The sequence below is a fragment of the Anoplopoma fimbria genome, chromosome 12 (genome assembly GCF_027596085.1).
Source record: "Anoplopoma fimbria isolate UVic2021 breed Golden Eagle Sablefish chromosome 12, Afim_UVic_2022, whole genome shotgun sequence".
NCBI classification, from domain to species: domain Eukaryota; kingdom Metazoa; phylum Chordata; class Actinopteri; order Perciformes; family Anoplopomatidae; genus Anoplopoma; species Anoplopoma fimbria.
The window spans coordinates 13,264,276-13,280,877 of record NC_072460.1 but is presented as its reverse complement, the minus strand read 5'-3'; the positions used below and the strand labels follow the sequence as shown (position 1 = coordinate 13,280,877).

Genomic DNA, 16,602 nt, shown 5'->3' with positions numbered 1-16,602 from the left:
AAGGGGAGTTGAGAAGCAGATGTTTTTAGGCCTGTATTTATACAGAGTACACTTTATTCACCCCCTTCTCCACATCCCATTTGTCCCTTTGCTTCTGCATATCTGCTGTACGTAGAGCAAGGATATATCTCCCCATCTTTATATCCAACTAAACACACTAAATCGCTGCACTTTATACATATAATCATCCTGTCAATCAAAGTGGGTAACTTTTATCTCCTAACTTCCTCTCTATGCCTCCCTCTCTTTAATTTCAACCCAGTCTGGTTGTCATTACTCGGGGGGGCAGTCAATGTGTTGCTATGCATGCGTCTATGTCTGCAGCGATGAGGGGGAGAATGGGAAGGGAGAGAAAAAGAGAGCAGAGAGGGAGAGAAACCAATCCCAGACTGTCCAACAACCTCTGCCTCACACATGGGAGAAACAGTGACAGGAAATTCCCTTTCGCAGCAGCTCCAGGGTGAAATGATAAAGGAATGAAGAAATGCAAACCAGAAATCCATTCTCTTATCATTCCATACGAGTAGTCTGCCTGTTATTCCCTCACTAAATACCAAACAGACAGAACGGTTGATTCACCCACTGGCACTGTCATTCCTCAGGAGTCAAGGGATATTTACTGAAGTCCATACAAACAACACTTAATTGGCATTAAATCCTATATGGCAGACAGTGCATGGAGTTTGGATCATCTAAAATATCTAGGAATGCTGCAATCATAAATTCAGTCGGTGTTGACATGAGAATTTTGCTAAATCTGCAGTGTTACTAGAATGGAAGTGCAAATCATTCGGGTCACACAGAGTTCTGTCAGAGATCTGCATCAGCATGCATATTTTTGATTGTGCGTCAGTGCCGGCTTTTCTACATGTAAGTGTCTTTTTGCACAAGTGCATGCTTTTGTTTATGTGCCTGTGTTTATATTTGTGAAGTCTGTTTCCCAGGTAACAGGGACACAAAGTCCCACATGATTAAGCAAGTCCCTTCTTTGGTTATGTATGAACTCTGAACAGATGATCCCCTCAGACGCTCACACAGCAGAGGCTGGTATAATCACCCCCACTCTCTGCTCTCTTGATGCTTCTCTCCAGTAATAAAAGTCATACTTTAAAGAAACAATATCCTGCAGCCATAAAAAGGCCTTCTCTCAGCATGAAGTGGCCATAAAAAAGGCTCTCACCTCCCAAATCTGTAATGTGTAGGACTTGCCCCCCCTTTACACAGCAACAGACTCACACACATACACATACCCTTCAGCATCAGTTCAAGACTAAAGCAGGTCCATCTCTCACTTTGACATGTACTACATGTGGGAAGAATCTAAGGAGTGCTCAGACTTATGAAATGGACAAAAGGCAAGCACAGAATAATAAGAGCTCAGTCATGGTTTCATAGGAAAAGTGACACTCATCACATCACAGTTATATTCATGAAATACTGTACATGACCACTAGCGACCACTCTCTCGAAGTACTTACTATTGTTACAATGGTGTAAATAAATCAGATTGATAAGTTAGTCAGCTGAAAGGACAGACTTTGTCTCCAAACCTTTCCCATCTTGATTTCAACATCTATACTCGCTTTGATAAGCTTATGAGCTCTCTGTCCAGATATATCAGTCCTTAAAAAATCCAACATTAAAAACATTGTCCTTTATATCATCTTTTTCTATTAGTAAAACCCTTGTCCAAAAAGATTAAGTGATTGACCCCGAAATAAGTATTGTTGCTTTGTCTGAGTCACAGGTGCAAAATATACAAATGGAGTAAGTATCTTGGGGACCATTAGAGGAGCCCAGTTAAATGTAAGATCAACTGAGATGAGACTTTGTTTTTTCTGACAGCGCTGATTCACCATCCTGAGCCACTCGGCCCGCACAAGTCTGGCAGTAACTAGAACAAAAAAAAGACAGTCTCCAACACAATAATAATATTAATACAAAATTTACAAATATACACGTACACGTTAAAACACACAGCTACTGTACAATGAGATGAGTCAGCATGTAGACAATGAAATCGAAATGGTTCTCTGCTCGTCTTTGTTTTGTGGGATAGAATAGATGGGTTATAGGCTGTTTTCATGGCTGAGAGGGCAGCGTCTAAACAGACCATGGCAAGATAAATGACATGAGTCACCTCCTCAATCTCTGACTTGGCATTTTGAGAATAACAGCGGCTACAAAGAGAAAATAGATCCCAGATGATGGACCAAAAAAAGGAACAGGGGGGATAAACAGATTCTCTGGGAGAGTTACACAAGGAGCAAAACAAATGCTCAAACAAAAGTAGTGGGCGAAAGGGACAGGCTCGCCATCTTGAGTCCTGGATGGGTAAAGGCAGCTGGGACTGGGAAGAGCTGTAATTTACTTGCACACATTGACCCACTCTGTGAGACGACACTCCTCACACAGCACGTAGCAACACCAGTGGAACCGGCAATTGCAACGCTCGCTGCGTGTCTGTTTTAGAATGTTGTGTCCACGGCCGCAGCACAGCGAGCCGCAGCTGTCTGTGCTGTAGCTGGTTTTGTTGCAGATGCGTCCTTGTGTACCCGGAGAGTCTACGGACGCATCATGCTCACAGAAATCAGGGGACTTCTCAAAGAACACCAGCTCCCTGGACACGGTTCGACGGCGGCCTCCGTTAAGCCCCCCTGCGCTCCTGCTGGCGCCGTTTCCTGTCCGAGGGTTGAAAACCCCATTGTTCTTGTTCTGGGAGTTGACGATGATGGCCGACAGGAACTTTTCCTTGAGAAGAGAACCCACAAGCCGGAACTCTGGAGACACATGCCAGCAGGTCTTAAACTGACAGCTCCCTGATGTGCCATGACATTTGCACTTCCTCTTCATGTTGTCATTCACTACCTGTGTGGAGAAAGGTAAATGATGTAACAAATCAGAAAATCAACAATGACCCTGATAGTCATGTGTGCCAGTGAGAAGAAGCTCTGATCTCCAAGCAACATAAAGAACATAGTGGATAGGCACATCACTCACCTGCCGTCCCACTCGGTTGTTATGTATCCTCATGCGAGCGTGGATGTCTCTTGGAGACCCGCGGGAGTCCAGCCAGTCCCGGGAAAAACGGTCCCCAAAACGGACGTCATGACTGCAGCCCCCCCACTCCCACGTCTCCTGCATGGCGCTCAGCTCATCTGGTAAAGGCTTGAGAAGGGCGGAGGGGTGGGTGGAGCGCAGGTTAGCGGTCAGGTCGCCATGGTGACCGTTTAGCTCCGAGGGTAATGATCGTGTCATCCCGAGGCCTACTCCACCCTTCTGCAGGGTCTGCAGCTGCAGCTGTGTGAGCTTCAGCCGGATCTTGTCATCGTCCTGGCGACGCTTGGCCTCACAGCCACACCCCCGCAGCTTGCCCATGCTGCAGGCCGAGGCCACAGAGTGAGCCACACCCGCTGCCAACAAGGCCAGAGAGAAGGCACTCTCGCGGAAACCTGGGAGCAGGAGACACACACTCAAAGAGTTGAAAATGACAAACAGTGTAGCCCTAAACCAGCCCTGCGTTTGTGAGCAGAACTCTCATACCTACCCCTACCCATCCCATAAACCCAGGTCACATTTTGACCACCACTAGCTTGCCTCAGACTCTCACCCCTGTTGAGGATGGTGTTGTGGTGGGGGAGCTTGCCAAGGCCCTCCAGTGAGGAGCAGTTCCAGCGCTGATCCCGGAGCTGGTGCTGGCATTCATGGATGGCCACCTGGATGCCCTGCAGAGCGGAGGCTGTCACATCGGGGCTCCGCACACACATCCGCATCTGACGTTTGCTGAGGCCTGCCAGCTTCAGGCACACAGAGTTGGGGGTTAGCACTGGATCTCCTGCCACCCTCAGGCTGAGGATATCATTACACAGCACCCTGCAGAGAGAGAGAGAAAGAGAGGGAGAGAGAGAGAGTTGGTGGGTGTTGGGGGGTCATCAGAGCTGGTCAGGAGTTCATTAGTCAAATTCAGAGAAGTATGTGGCAATGGAAAGATGCTTTGGATGCTTAAGAAAATCTAAACAATAAAAAACCAGATTCAAGACGATGTACTACAAAATGAATCTCATCTCTCTATTTGCTGAATACACTAAGCAATAAAATGTGTTAATCTAGGGCACAAATATTTACTACAGAGTTTCTACAGATGTTGCTTAAAGCAGGGAAAAACATAATTCTAAACAGATCATCCAACTGTAAAGTCCCAAAAGTGGAGAGTTACTTACAGTTACTACATCTTATGGAGAAATAACAATACTGGAATTTATATTCAATCTTCATGGCATAGCTTAGAATGGAAGAAGGCTACACAATTAGAAAACATTGATTCCAATGTTTCGATATAACACAGAATCAGCCGGTGAAATCAGAGGCAGATGTTTCTATTTGTTTTTACTTAATATGTTAAATATTCGTTTCAATCATTCAGTCATACACAGTAACTTCCCTCAACTCGTGCCGAATTCCATGTAGCCAAAAACCCCGCGTGTTACATCAACTCTCCTGGTGCTCTCAAGTGCACTCACGTTAATGCAGGTGACATGAGGGCTGCTGCCAAAATCAGGAATTGGTCCCAACGGAGTTTGTTTGATAGCTCCATTTTGTTAAGCGTCTTACGCGACGTGACATTAAAACACTAGTGATAAAGTCCTGATTTGGATAAGAATATCAAAAAGAAGAGGAGTGGAGTATTATCGATGCACCGCCAAACGACCGAAGAGTGAAGACGGAGAACAGAGGAGCTCGGGGGCGCGAGTAAACGAGAGGGGGAGAGAAAGAGGGGAGGGGAGGAGATGCCTCCACAGGACGCTGTTTGCAAAATATTGGCCAACATGAAAGTCGGATCACCAGTTGATCATTTTATCATTTCAGAGTGGGATCATTCGCCCATGCGTAAAATTACGTCTCCAAACTTTTACGCACAAACACCACTTTGCACGCCGTGCGCACAATGGTTTTGGCAGATAATCTAAAAAATACTGGATCCTCTAAACATAATTAATACGATATAAACATATTAATGTATTTAGACTAAGCTAAGCTTTATTGGTCGGTCAGTTTATTATGTGGTAACGACTTCCATTTTTTGGAGAGAAAGAACAAAGAAACGCTCGGTAAAATGAAATATGGAAAGTCAAATTGGATTTTGTTCATAAAGGGGTGAGTTAAATGATGAATGGGGGAGGGGAGAGCTGCTGGTTCCACTGTACGACAGGGAGGCAGCAGCAGGCAGGCGGCTCCGCTAACAGACCCTCCAACAATACTGTTTTTGGTCATGTGGTCCCCCCGTCCTCCCACCTCCACCACAGCGGCTGTTTCTCATTGTTGTGTTTCACTTTGTCACCCCAAAGTCTTTATTTCAGAGTATAAAATGATATACATAAATTACGATAGTGACAGCTCTGACTTTTTGTGCTTCTGTGATTATTCACATCATGGCGTCATACATTTCATGGCAGATAACACTTTATTGATTTATTAAAATGGGTTTGTGAGCGTCATAGGAAGTAGGATCTTAATGGCTTTTAAATACATCTTATGAATACTCAAGACTAGCAAACGGCGTCTTAATTATCTATTCAAATGCGTTTTTACATGCTCAGTAATAACAGGCCTATGAAAGCAGATACTCAGGCCTTCTGTTGGGATGTAGTTAGTGATGTGGCAGCTCGGCACCGAATCGATGATTAGCATAATACTGAATCAACAGGTCAATCACTCGTAAAGTGAGACTGCTATTATTTCACAAATTAAAAAAGTGCTCTAGACCGGACCTTAAACAATGATAAACACTGCTGTTGGACTCACCAAAATGCATAGGGACACTTTCATAAAATTAAGTTAAAACCCCCCTCGAACACGGTTCGCATAGTGACACCAATTCATCTAATCTCCTTCCATTCCCTAAGCTGCAGCAATGAAAAGTGCATTAGCATTCTGCCTTGGCGTGTATATCTAAGTGGCTTAAAAAGTGATTTGAAGTTGATTTGTATATAAAAGGCCCCCTTTATCCGGATTGAAGCTCTAATCTGCTCGGAGTCGCATGACTGCTCCAGGAAACCCGTTTGAGCACCTTCATATAAGGCTGGAGTATAAACGTAGGATGGCTGTCATTAAATCCTTTTTTACAAAAGCCCACTTCCTTTTACTGTCATCTGAGCGAGAGCGAGAGAGAGAGAGAGGGAGAGGTTTAGAGAGGGAGAGAGAGAGAGACAGAGATTATTCAAGCTACAACCGCTGCAGTGACTAATGTGGAACATGCAAATTAGCAGATAAATGTCACATAATGAAACATTCACCCATGAACCAACATAGAGAAGTTTGAGGACATTGAAGCCTTGCTCCTAGTCTGGGGGTTAGATGGAGATGCCGCAAAGTGGCTCAAGCTGTGATTACACTGGGATGCATGTGCGTCGAGGGAGGTCTGCAGGCCAGATGTTAGGAATGGTTTTTATTCTTACTCGTCCCCCTCTTTTCCTGGTTCATCATACATTACACTTCTGATTGGAGACTGTATTTCATCTCTCCCGCGATCGAAAAAAAAGAAGAAGAATTAAGTAGCCCAGCAGGCAGTGCGAGTTATATGACAACTAAGAGCTTATTATTGCGAATTTCTAAATCCCAGTTTCGTTGTGTGTGCGCGCGCTTGGGCTAGAAAGATTGGGGATAATAGATATGTGTATTGGGGGGTAATATAAATCAGTATATAAATATAGTAAGATACCCTCATGAAACATTCTTAAATAAAAGTTTATTAATCTTGCAATGTGTAATAATGTAAAATACTTTGCATGTATTGGATTGGTGTAAAAAGGAAACGAACTGAACAGAAATATCCTTAGTCACTACACATTTGGAGAGCGCATTTGGGAGAAAGGAGGAGGAGATGCGGTTAGGGAGTAGGCTAATCCAACCACCGGGTAAAAAGGGCAGTTTTAGATGTCTCATATTCCGCTGTAACTGTACTGCACCGTGACAACAGCTTTGAGCAGCGACGGAGCACCAAACCGGGCGCACCCACAGCATCTGTACCAACACCACCACCACTGCTTCAGGGGCACTTCTCCTTTCTGCAAGACTGGATGTGGAAGCAAGCGCGCAGCCAGTGGGGGGGGAATACTCTCAGCCGCACACATTTACAGGGAATCGATTATGTGATGATGACCGTGAGATTCCACAAGTAATATGCGCAACTCTGTGGATTGCTTTTTTCTTTTCCTTTCTCCTTTCTGCCCAGTTGTGTTTCCTTATTCATTGTGCGCCCTATGAAGAGCATTAACTATCCCTCCCTCCAATCCTATTGAAAGGGCTCCGAGAAAAAAAAAAAAAAACAGAGGGAGATGAGAGCAGCAAATCCCTTTTTTATTCCCCTCGTAGCGCTCAATAAGAGAAGAATGTGTTGCCTATCAGTCACCGAGGGGATCAAGTCTTCGGGACTGTCCCACGCGTTCAATGCGCCGTGCAGAGCATCACTGAGAGAGACAGAGTGAAGAGGACTGCAGCAGCAGTAGCATCCTGTCTGGACACTTCACATCATTTAGCAACCTGTCTCCACTCAAGATCCATTTAAGTCAATTAGGGCTGCCTGCTTCTCTCACCTTTCTAAGTCCTCTCCCCGGACGGTGGCGTGGTGAGTATATACACCTTGCAGCATTTTTTTTTTTTATCATAATTCAGTAGATCATAATGATAAAATATATTTTCTTTTAGTGTTTTTTTTTTAGCAACCGCGATGTACTTACTTATGCTGACGGTTTATTGTACTTCAATTTGTTATAGAATGTGGATAATTGTGTTTGGGTGTTCATATGAATACATTACTTTTTTTCTTTTTTTTTTTAGAACTAGGCTATATAACTTTTCCTGAGCCAAATCCATTTGACATGTTTCTCCTCCTATTGAACCCTGAAGGAACGATGAGGAGTCTGGCGCTGCTGTTGGGGGTGAAAGCCGCCTGCATCCTGCTGGTGTCCTCGCTCTCAGGCACCGGGGCCGTCAACAACAGCGGCAGGTGGTGGTGAGTTCACCGCTATCTATCTACTGATGCTGTACATCCATCCAGGGTTCAGCATCCTACCACAGAGCCCTGTCTAATACACGCCGGTTTTGAGCGGGGAATATCCTGAACTAGCGTTTCATTGGGCGGACACATTCCGTGCTGCACGCTCGAAATAATGTGTTAGTTTTGGCACCGTAAACAACTTCTGTTCAACCCTTTGAAAAATAAGAGAAACCGCATGATGTTAAAGCTGGTGGGATTTTTCGTCTTCGAAATTCATTGTCCGTTTAGGGGAATTAGCGAGCAGACTATCTCTTTTAACAATAAAATAATTACGTTTGTAATAGGCCTAATTATAGGTTTACCTTGTATTTGCGGTAGATTTAATTTACTCTCTTTTTCGCTGCTCCCTGTCATTTGGGCTTTGTGGTTTGAACACGAGACAAGATTTTTTTCAGTCCAATGTGGGATAAATTAAATATGGATTTATTTATTGGCTGCAAAGTATCACAAACGAAGTCTTCTCGATCGTGTTTTATCAAATACTGTAGGCTACATTATACATTCTACATCTTAAAACTACCAATTCCACAATCATTTGTAACAGATCTGTAAACTTTTGCAACAATGCTTTTGTTTAAACATCGATAAACTGTGGGCTGGGTTTGTTGAGGTAATGATTTAACGAAAGCTTTTTTTCTCGTTTTTGCGGTGTCATTAGATGGACAGTACTGTATTTACGCACAACGTCCGGCGTTTTCAAATATTTAAAGTGTCAGCTGAAATCCAGGAAACAACTAGGAGAAGAAAAAAACAAAAAACTGCGGGGTAGCTGGAATGAAGGAAACATCCCAAAAGACGACATTATCGTTAATGTTCCCAGGCCTCACCACACAACTGTCTGGGTCAGCCCTCTAACAGGCCAAGACTCGCCCGTTTTTCCGAATGATAATGCTCAACAGGAGACACAGCCATTAGGCTACACTACATGGGAATCAAAAAAAATGTGACACTGAAATGTCACAGATATTGCCAGCAGACAAAGTGGAAAATTATATATCAGCCAGTGTAGTCAAACACTAACTAGAAATGTTCTGAAACCTGACCACCAAAATCTGAAACTGGTATATAACTGGAGAAGAGCAGGTGCCTTATTTGGAAACAAATGGTTATTAAACCAAATACCAGAATATTTTCTGATATCACTTGGCAAAGGGTAAACAAACATTGAGTTATTAATATTATAAAAACAAAGTGACATAAAACAAAGATATACAGAATATGAATATTGCTTTTAGTTTTACAACTTTACATTTACAGCATACAAACCTAACGGCTTAATGTTTAGTGACATGGGCCATTTTGACAGGATGATCATATTTGCAGGTGAGATTGGACACTCTGAACGTGTCAACTACTTCTCTTCATCTATTGTCCTATCACATGGTACTCGGAAAAAATAAGGATGTTAAACAGGACAACACATATGGAAACCTGGGAACTGATGAAACAGATCTGTCATTATACCTGGTTTGGATCAAAATTATTTATGAAAAGGGAAAAATATAGTTTAATGTTATTTGCCAAACTACAAAACCTGCATTCAGACTCAGAGACTCACTGTCTCCTCCTTGTCTTGAAACAGTGTGTTATGCCACAGTTTTAAATAAGGAAAACTGGGGGAAAAAAATCTGAAACACTCATGAGATGCCAAGACACATCAGTTTAAGAGTTTAGAGGGTCAAAGAAGTAGCAACGAGCAATAACTGCCGGCTCCATGACTCTGATTGGCTTTGTCCTTTTGTTGTGCCAGGGGTATTGTCAATGTGGCCTCTTCATCCAACCTCCTCACCAATTCCAAGAACGTGCAGTTGGTCCTGGACCCGAGCCTGGCCCTACTGAGTCGTCGCCAACGCCGGCTGATTCGGCAGAATCCTGGCATCTTGCACGCCATCGCCGCTGGGCTGCACACTGCCATAAAGGAGTGCAAGTGGCAGTTCCGCAACCGCCGCTGGAACTGCCCGACCACCCACAGCCCAGCCGTTTTTGGGAAAATTGTCAATCGTGGTGAGCCTCTCTTGTCTTTCATACCAGGCATTATTTGGACAATTTTGGCCAGGATGTAATGGAATCTCTTGTATACATTTAATAGGCTTTGTCTTGAAATATTTTCCAATTATGGGCAAAAAATGGGCAAAGCCAGATTTAAGAAGCTGGAATTGGTTTTGATTTGAAGTTTTCATGTTGTTTCTTTAGGTTGCCGAGAGACTGCATTTGTATTTGCCATTACCAGCGCAGGGGTGACCCACGCTGTGGCTCGCTCCTGCTCAGAGGGAGCCATTGAGTCGTGCACATGCGATTACCGCCGCAGAGGCCCTGGAGGTCCGGACTGGCACTGGGGGGGCTGCAGTGACAATGTAGACTTTGGCCGGATGTTCAGCCGTGAGTTTGTGGACTCCAGCGAAAGGGGCAGAGATCTGCGCTACCTCACCAACATACACAATAACGAGGCTGGCAGAATGGTAAGGATTTTATATTCAAACATGCCACAATTGTCAGAATTCCCAAAAGCTTCATATGTATTTGCTATGTCCACTTTGTAAGTTTTCATCAGTAGCCTTTGGTCTCCTATCTGCAGACTGTGTCATCAGAGATGCGTCAGGAGTGTAAGTGCCATGGCATGTCAGGCTCCTGTACCGTGCGCACCTGTTGGATGCGCCTGCCCAGCTTCCGCACAGTGGGAGACTTCCTCAAGGACCGGTTTGATGGTGCATCCAGAGTCGTTTATGCCAACAAGGGAAGCAACCGTGCCTCTCACCGAGCCGACCCCCGACACTTGGAGCCTGAAAACTCGGCCCACAAACCCCCCTCTGCCATGGACCTGGTCTATTTCGAGAAATCGCCAAACTTCTGCTCCTACAACGGCAAAACTGGCACTTTGGGAACTTCTGGGAGAACATGCAACAGCTCTTCTCCAGGCCTGGATGGATGCGAGCTGCTCTGCTGTGGACGTGGGTTTAAGACCCGGACTGAGAGTGTGACTGAACGTTGCCACTGCACCTTCCACTGGTGCTGTCATGTCAGCTGCTTGAACTGCACCAGTACACGGACGTTACACCAGTGTCTATGATCACAGGCTGACACCAGTGGAATATTTATGCATATTTGATTGGTAATTGGCGTAGAAAGCCACTAGAACACAGGTGCTTTGAGATGTTAGAAAAAAGCTAGAAAAGCTTTAAGGCGGGTAAACTGATACAGGGAATTCTTAAAAAAAAAATCTGAGTTTTTAAAGGAGGGGAGATGGAGAAAAGCACAAATATATGAACAGGGTATGGAGGGAGTATATGTGCTCGCAACTTTTCTTTGATGCTTAACAGCAATAAGAGAGTATTTAAACATTCAGCCATCAATATAGAATGGAAATCATCCACACCCCTCAAATGTTTACACTGTGGATACATAAAATTAGAAGTAAAGGGACAAAATTACATGATGGTTAATCGATCAGTGTAACCAGGTACTAGAGCCTTATTCTACCCCACTGAGGTCAGTGACTGGACATAATGTTTCACAGATGTTTCTGTGGCCAGAGAGCCACAAACATGTGCTCTTATAAACTGGTGAAGACCTCTAACAGGAGGGAAGTTTTTTAGTTTTTTAAATCACAGTTTTGTTTATTTTGCCGAAGTTTGGATTCTCTCACATGAAACTGTGTGAAGTTTATCTCCAGAGATGGGCTGTCTTTCCCTAAACTTGTGTACTTAAGCCCTGGATGCAGCCCAACCACTTATCATTTATTCATCACATTTTATCATTTTATCTAGATTTCTCTGGAGTTGAATAAACCTCAACCCTGATTTGCCAATATGATTTCCCACAGGATGGTTACATGACTGTAAGGAAAATAGAAAACTGACCGAACAAATCATACCGAGGCTATGAAATTTGAATGTATTATCAATACACTGAATATAATGACATGACTAGATCTGAGGGGTCACTATTGAAAAAAGAAATGCAACCCCCAGAATCTCATCATGCTCTCAAAATTGAAAAATAATGCCATTCTGAGATGACATTGAAGTAAAAAAAAAAAAAAAGACACTAAATTCTTGTTAATAAATGAGTGTTGCATTAAACTGGTCCAGGTTTAAAGTAGGCGTATACTATGTGTTTTACTTCAGGATGTAAAAAGCAGATAAACATTTTACTTTGAAGTAAAACAGCCTCTGCTGTCAGAGATCATTCTGTATATCAGCTATGAGAACCAAAATGCTGTAAATATTAAAATATATGAATATATTTATAATTACGTAATTTGTATGTTTTCTGAATGATTTATGCATCTGTCAGTGGCTGGAGAATATGCTATCATTAGTGTCAAGTCAGGAGATGTTCTAGATCCTATGCCTTTTTCTTTTCTGGTGTAATGTAGCTAACACGAAACCGACTCTAACTAGAAACAAAACATTATCACATCTTTGCTTGTTTTCTGTAAAAACACTTGTGTTCATGCACTGAATATTTACCTTTTTTATTAGTGTAAATATAAAATATTTATTTCTAAGGATTTTTATACTGTTATAGTGAGATGTAAGAGAAGACTTTTTTTTAGATTTTAATCAAAAGATTTAGGCTCCAGTTGGTTTTGTATTGTATGATAGAACAATAAAGTCTATATTTTCAATTAAGTTGCCCTCCTGAATGTGTCAAAAGATGCTATTATGTCTGTTGTAGTCTGTGTTTGAGATAGTTTTGACAACCAACCAAGTGAACATTTAAGCCTGTCCCTGGGTGTCCTTTGCTTAATCCTATTACCACCACCAAAGCAGCCTCTTTCTCCGGCTCACAAAACATCCCTGCATCTGTGCTCCCAACCTCAAGAGACGGCCCCTGTTTATCCAGCCACATACCTTATTTTATACAAAATAGAATTTAACTGCATTTCATGTTTTGATTCATTTGCTTAATGTTGGAAAGAAATAGAGAAATATACTAAAAAATAATAAAAACCTAGAGTCTCCCCTAAACCCTGGCAACCCGACTAACCACGGGAGTTTGGAAAGCTTAACACTTTCTACTTAGCTCACCACAGCACAGGAACAGCCACGGTCATCCAGATAGAGCACAGCGACGTCACCAACAGGCACCCAAAGATCCAAAGGTCCTAATAACAGAGCAGCAAAGTTGTGGATGTAAGAGCAGACAGGGTGACATAGTGGGACAGGGACGAGAAACTTTCAGAATTAGCCATTATGATACAGGGTTAAAATTTGGCATCACAAAGTGCTCTTTTGCCTGCTGCGAGCAAGAAATTAGGTAATGAATTAATAAATTGAGACTGGTCCACATCTAAAAGAAAGTTTAAAGTTTAAATCTGTAGACCTAGGGGGATTAAGAAAATAAAAAAACAGAGCAAACTGACTCAAAATACTGCAAATTATGGGGTCACATAAGGGTGAACGGCCTACCAAAACAGAAAGATGAGAACTTAAAATGTGTATTGATCACAATGTAACACATCTGAGTGCTCCAAAATATAATATTCTGTCTTCTATGACTGCATAACAGATGAACACATGATTTGGATTAAAGAACAATGTGATGAATGGAGAAAAAGTCAGGAGAAAAGAAAAAAGTTCACAAATGTGAAAACGATAAAAATCCTGGCTTGAGAGAGAATTGATAGGCGATCGTGGACACACAGAGAGAAACAAAAGAAAGAGAAAGTGTCAGACAGATTTAAGAAAAGAAGAGGGAAGGCAGAGTTGAAAACCCAGGCGTGAGAGTGAGGTGGGAGAGTTGGTGGAGAGAGTGAGTGGAGGGGGTGCTGCCTGTGGGAGTGCTGAGGAGTCAGTGATAATTAGCTCAATTAGTGACAAAGGCAGTGTAATAAATACCGACTTAGTGTCTGGGTCCCTGCTGGCCTCTCCCTGCGCAGCCTGCGATGTGGCCCTGGCCTGACGGACAATTCATTAAACTGACAAAATACCCCACCGTCCAGGCGTGACGCAGCGAGTTAGCCCCCTACAGGCCCTGCTCATTGTTCTAATTGTCTGGGCTGGAGTCACTTTGTGGCCGCCTCCTCCTTCACTCACCCCGCCTTCACACTCTGCCTTCAGAAAACCCATGGAGCTAATGCCCCTACCTTACTCTGTAAGTAGGTGATCGGCAGGTTGGGGGGAAAAAAAGCAGTAAGAGTTCCTTGGGGTGGGGCAGCTGGTGGGGGAGGCAGTGGGATTAGCGAATGGAGGTTGCCTGGGAGTGCTTTGAGCAGCACCGATCGGAATGTAGGAGAGATGAGTCCAGAAGCTCGGATGCGGGACAAAGCGAGAGTTAATAAGGAAAGATTGAAGGGGCTGGCGACAATGGGCCGCCACCCGAGTCGAGATGAAATTGCTTCCGAGGATTATTGGGAGAGGGTGTGAGCGTTGTAGGCTTTTTGTGTGAGTGTGTGTTTGGTTGGGCATTTTGTGTGTTCAGGGGCAGGGGGAGCGCTGGATTGATGGCTGCCCCTCTGGTTGGGGAGCAGGGGACCAGGGGAGGCTAACCGGCTGTTCCCACAGTCTGTTCTGCTGCAGCCACCTTTGACACAAGGGACTGCCAGGCGGCGAGCAGGCAGCCATGGTGAGAAGGGCACAAACAAAAACAACAGCTCAACAACACAAAAGTCACTGTCTCTGGAAGGCTGGTGGAGAGGCGCGGGCTGGAAGTGAGGGCGCGAGGAGGGAAGAAAGGGAAGGAGAGCAGTAAAGTGTGATAGGAAGGACAATAAAGATGCCACATAATCCAGTCGGTTACTGTATTGCCAATATCTTAAGATAATAACACGCTGATAACCAGTCGTGACTTGTATCAAATTGTTAGTGCAACATTTATGCAGCAACATTGAATCTCACTTTATTTTCTAAACTGTCATGTCAAAAAAGAAATTGCTCCTGGGGCTTACTAATTGTTACATGGTGAATTTACTTTTGGGATAAATCTTTATTAAAAAAACGATGTTGTCTTTATGGGACCCTTAACTTCTGGAACAACATAGCTGGGGTACAGGGTTAAGTAACTTGATAATAAGAAATGCTGCCACGCTCCTTGCATTTGACCTGAGAATGAATCACTTTGAAAACGTTCATGATTTAAGCTTGAGAAAGGAAACTGTTTTCACTTCATTGTGCTCCTAACAATAATCAGGTCAATCACCACAGAACAGGCAGAGAAGATGATTTGGCGGCACAGCAGCTTCATATTAACATTTCTGCTAAACTGTGGAAAAATGTTTGCCCGTTGGGTGGAGTTGGCTTTAATATGAAGGGCGTATGATAAAGAATTTAGATCTGGGTTTGGATCACCGCACTGAATGATGCTGCTCACTGTGGTTGTGATGGACAATGTGGCGTGGCTTGGATCTGGCACTCAATCCTTATTTAATTTCTGTGCAGCCTCAAAATGTCATTGTTATCCCAGCATTCGATTGTGGCCAAGTTCCAATTAATTAAGGCATGACGGGCACACCCTCATTTGTTTGGTGCCATTAAGTGACCACAGGGCTATTATATTATGAAATATGCATTTACAGCCTCATCACACACATATCACATGAAGAATTATAATCAACTAAACCTCACCCAAAGAAACCGAAAACTACAGAGTGGATTAATAGCGGTCAGTACAGTGGGTCAAATTTACTTTAAATTCAATTCAGGTTTCTAAGAAAGAATGAAGAGAGTGTTATTGTGCAAATGTCTAAATGTTTGTGTGAGTTTGTGTGCATGCTCAAGCCAGTGTGTGTGGGTGTGTGGATGGCAGCTGGGAGGCAGACACGGTCCAGGAGAATCGTCCCCTAGCAACTGACCTTTTCGGCAGATGGCAGTTCCAGAGTAACAGCCACCCAGCATCACAATGGCCGTGGCCTCCTAACATCTCCATCACTTCATCATCTACCGGTCTGCCACAACCTGTCACACACGGGAGAGGGAGGGAAGTTTAAATTCATCACAGCATGCGTACACAGACTCAAAGTGTCCTCTCTTTTTTTTTTGTATCCTTTCGCTTCAAGTCCAAAACATTCCACACACATCACTTTGGGTCTGCCCTTAACTGTTCACGTGTTCCCGGGGTATGCAGCAGGCCAGTGGAAGGGGATGAGAGGAGGATGGATTTAGGAGAGACACAGCGGACACTCACTGCTGTCCGCAAACCTCCAGACACTCTCAAACCACCGTTTTCCGTTGTTGGGTTTTCTGCACATAGTGAATCAGGGTGGGAATGTGGACAGACCACTCGACCATGGTGAGCAATCAGTATGATGTCTGTGGTCAGGCTCTGTGCCCCTGTGGAGCGAAATGGAGAGCAAGGCCTGCAGTTAAGGTGGTGGTGGGGGATATGACTCTGTGGTGGTTGTGCGTGTGTGCGTTTGTGATATGCCAGCACTCTTCACGTGTGTAAAGATGTCATGAATAAGAGCCTCCTGTGTGTGAACACATGCAGGCGTGAGTGAATTGGCATGGGGTGATAATATGTTTAGTTATCAACACTCACCACCCTCTGCACATACACAGCATACACAGATTGACCTTTTGGTTGTCTTGGCTTGATGGACTTTTCCT

At 43.7% G+C, this 16,602-nt stretch overlaps 2 protein-coding genes across 2 annotated transcripts; one reads left to right on the top strand and one right to left on the bottom strand.

The window, feature by feature from the left end:
• Window positions 1-2,367: 2,367 nt before the first annotated feature.
• On the bottom strand, window positions 2,368-4,594 carry wnt10b (wingless-type MMTV integration site family, member 10b). The gene is made up of 4 exons (XM_054608637.1): window positions 4,521-4,594; window positions 3,611-3,873; window positions 3,001-3,452; window positions 2,368-2,868 (listed from the first exon to the last, which is right to left on the bottom strand). Exons 1-4 carry the CDS (start codon window positions 4,592-4,594, stop codon window positions 2,368-2,370), a joined length of 1,290 nt encoding a protein of 429 aa, XP_054464612.1.
• Window positions 4,595-7,910: 3,316 nt separating this feature from the next.
• Window positions 7,911-11,123, top strand: wnt1 (wingless-type MMTV integration site family, member 1). The gene is made up of 4 exons (XM_054608638.1): window positions 7,911-8,011; window positions 9,807-10,060; window positions 10,250-10,515; window positions 10,632-11,123. The coding sequence occupies exons 1-4, from the start codon at window positions 7,911-7,913 to the stop codon at window positions 11,121-11,123; spliced, it is 1,113 nt and encodes a 370-aa protein (XP_054464613.1).
• Window positions 11,124-16,602: the final 5,479 nt, after the last annotated feature.

What these genes read in the sequence shown, in the direction of transcription:
- wnt10b (XM_054608637.1), bottom strand. Translation starts at nt 4,594, where the DNA reads ATGGAGCTATCAAACAAACTCCGTTGGGACCAATTCCTGATTTTGGCA. An exon ending in CTCATGTCACCTGCATTAAC is followed by an intron (nt 3,874 to 4,520) that starts GTGAGTGCACTT and finishes CTCTCTCTGCAG; the next exon opens with GGTGCTGTGTAATGATATCC. An exon ending in CAACACCATCCTCAACAGGG is followed by an intron (nt 3,453 to 3,610) that starts GTGAGAGTCTGA and finishes TCCTGCTCCCAG; the next exon opens with GTTTCCGCGAGAGTGCCTTC.
- wnt1 (XM_054608638.1), top strand. Translation starts at nt 7,911, where the DNA reads ATGAGGAGTCTGGCGCTGCTGTTGGGGGTGAAAGCCGCCTGCATCCTG. An exon ending in TGGGAAAATTGTCAATCGTG is followed by an intron (nt 10,061 to 10,249) that starts GTGAGCCTCTCT and finishes TTGTTTCTTTAG; the next exon opens with GTTGCCGAGAGACTGCATTT. An exon ending in ATAACGAGGCTGGCAGAATG is followed by an intron (nt 10,516 to 10,631) that starts GTAAGGATTTTA and finishes TCCTATCTGCAG; the next exon opens with ACTGTGTCATCAGAGATGCG.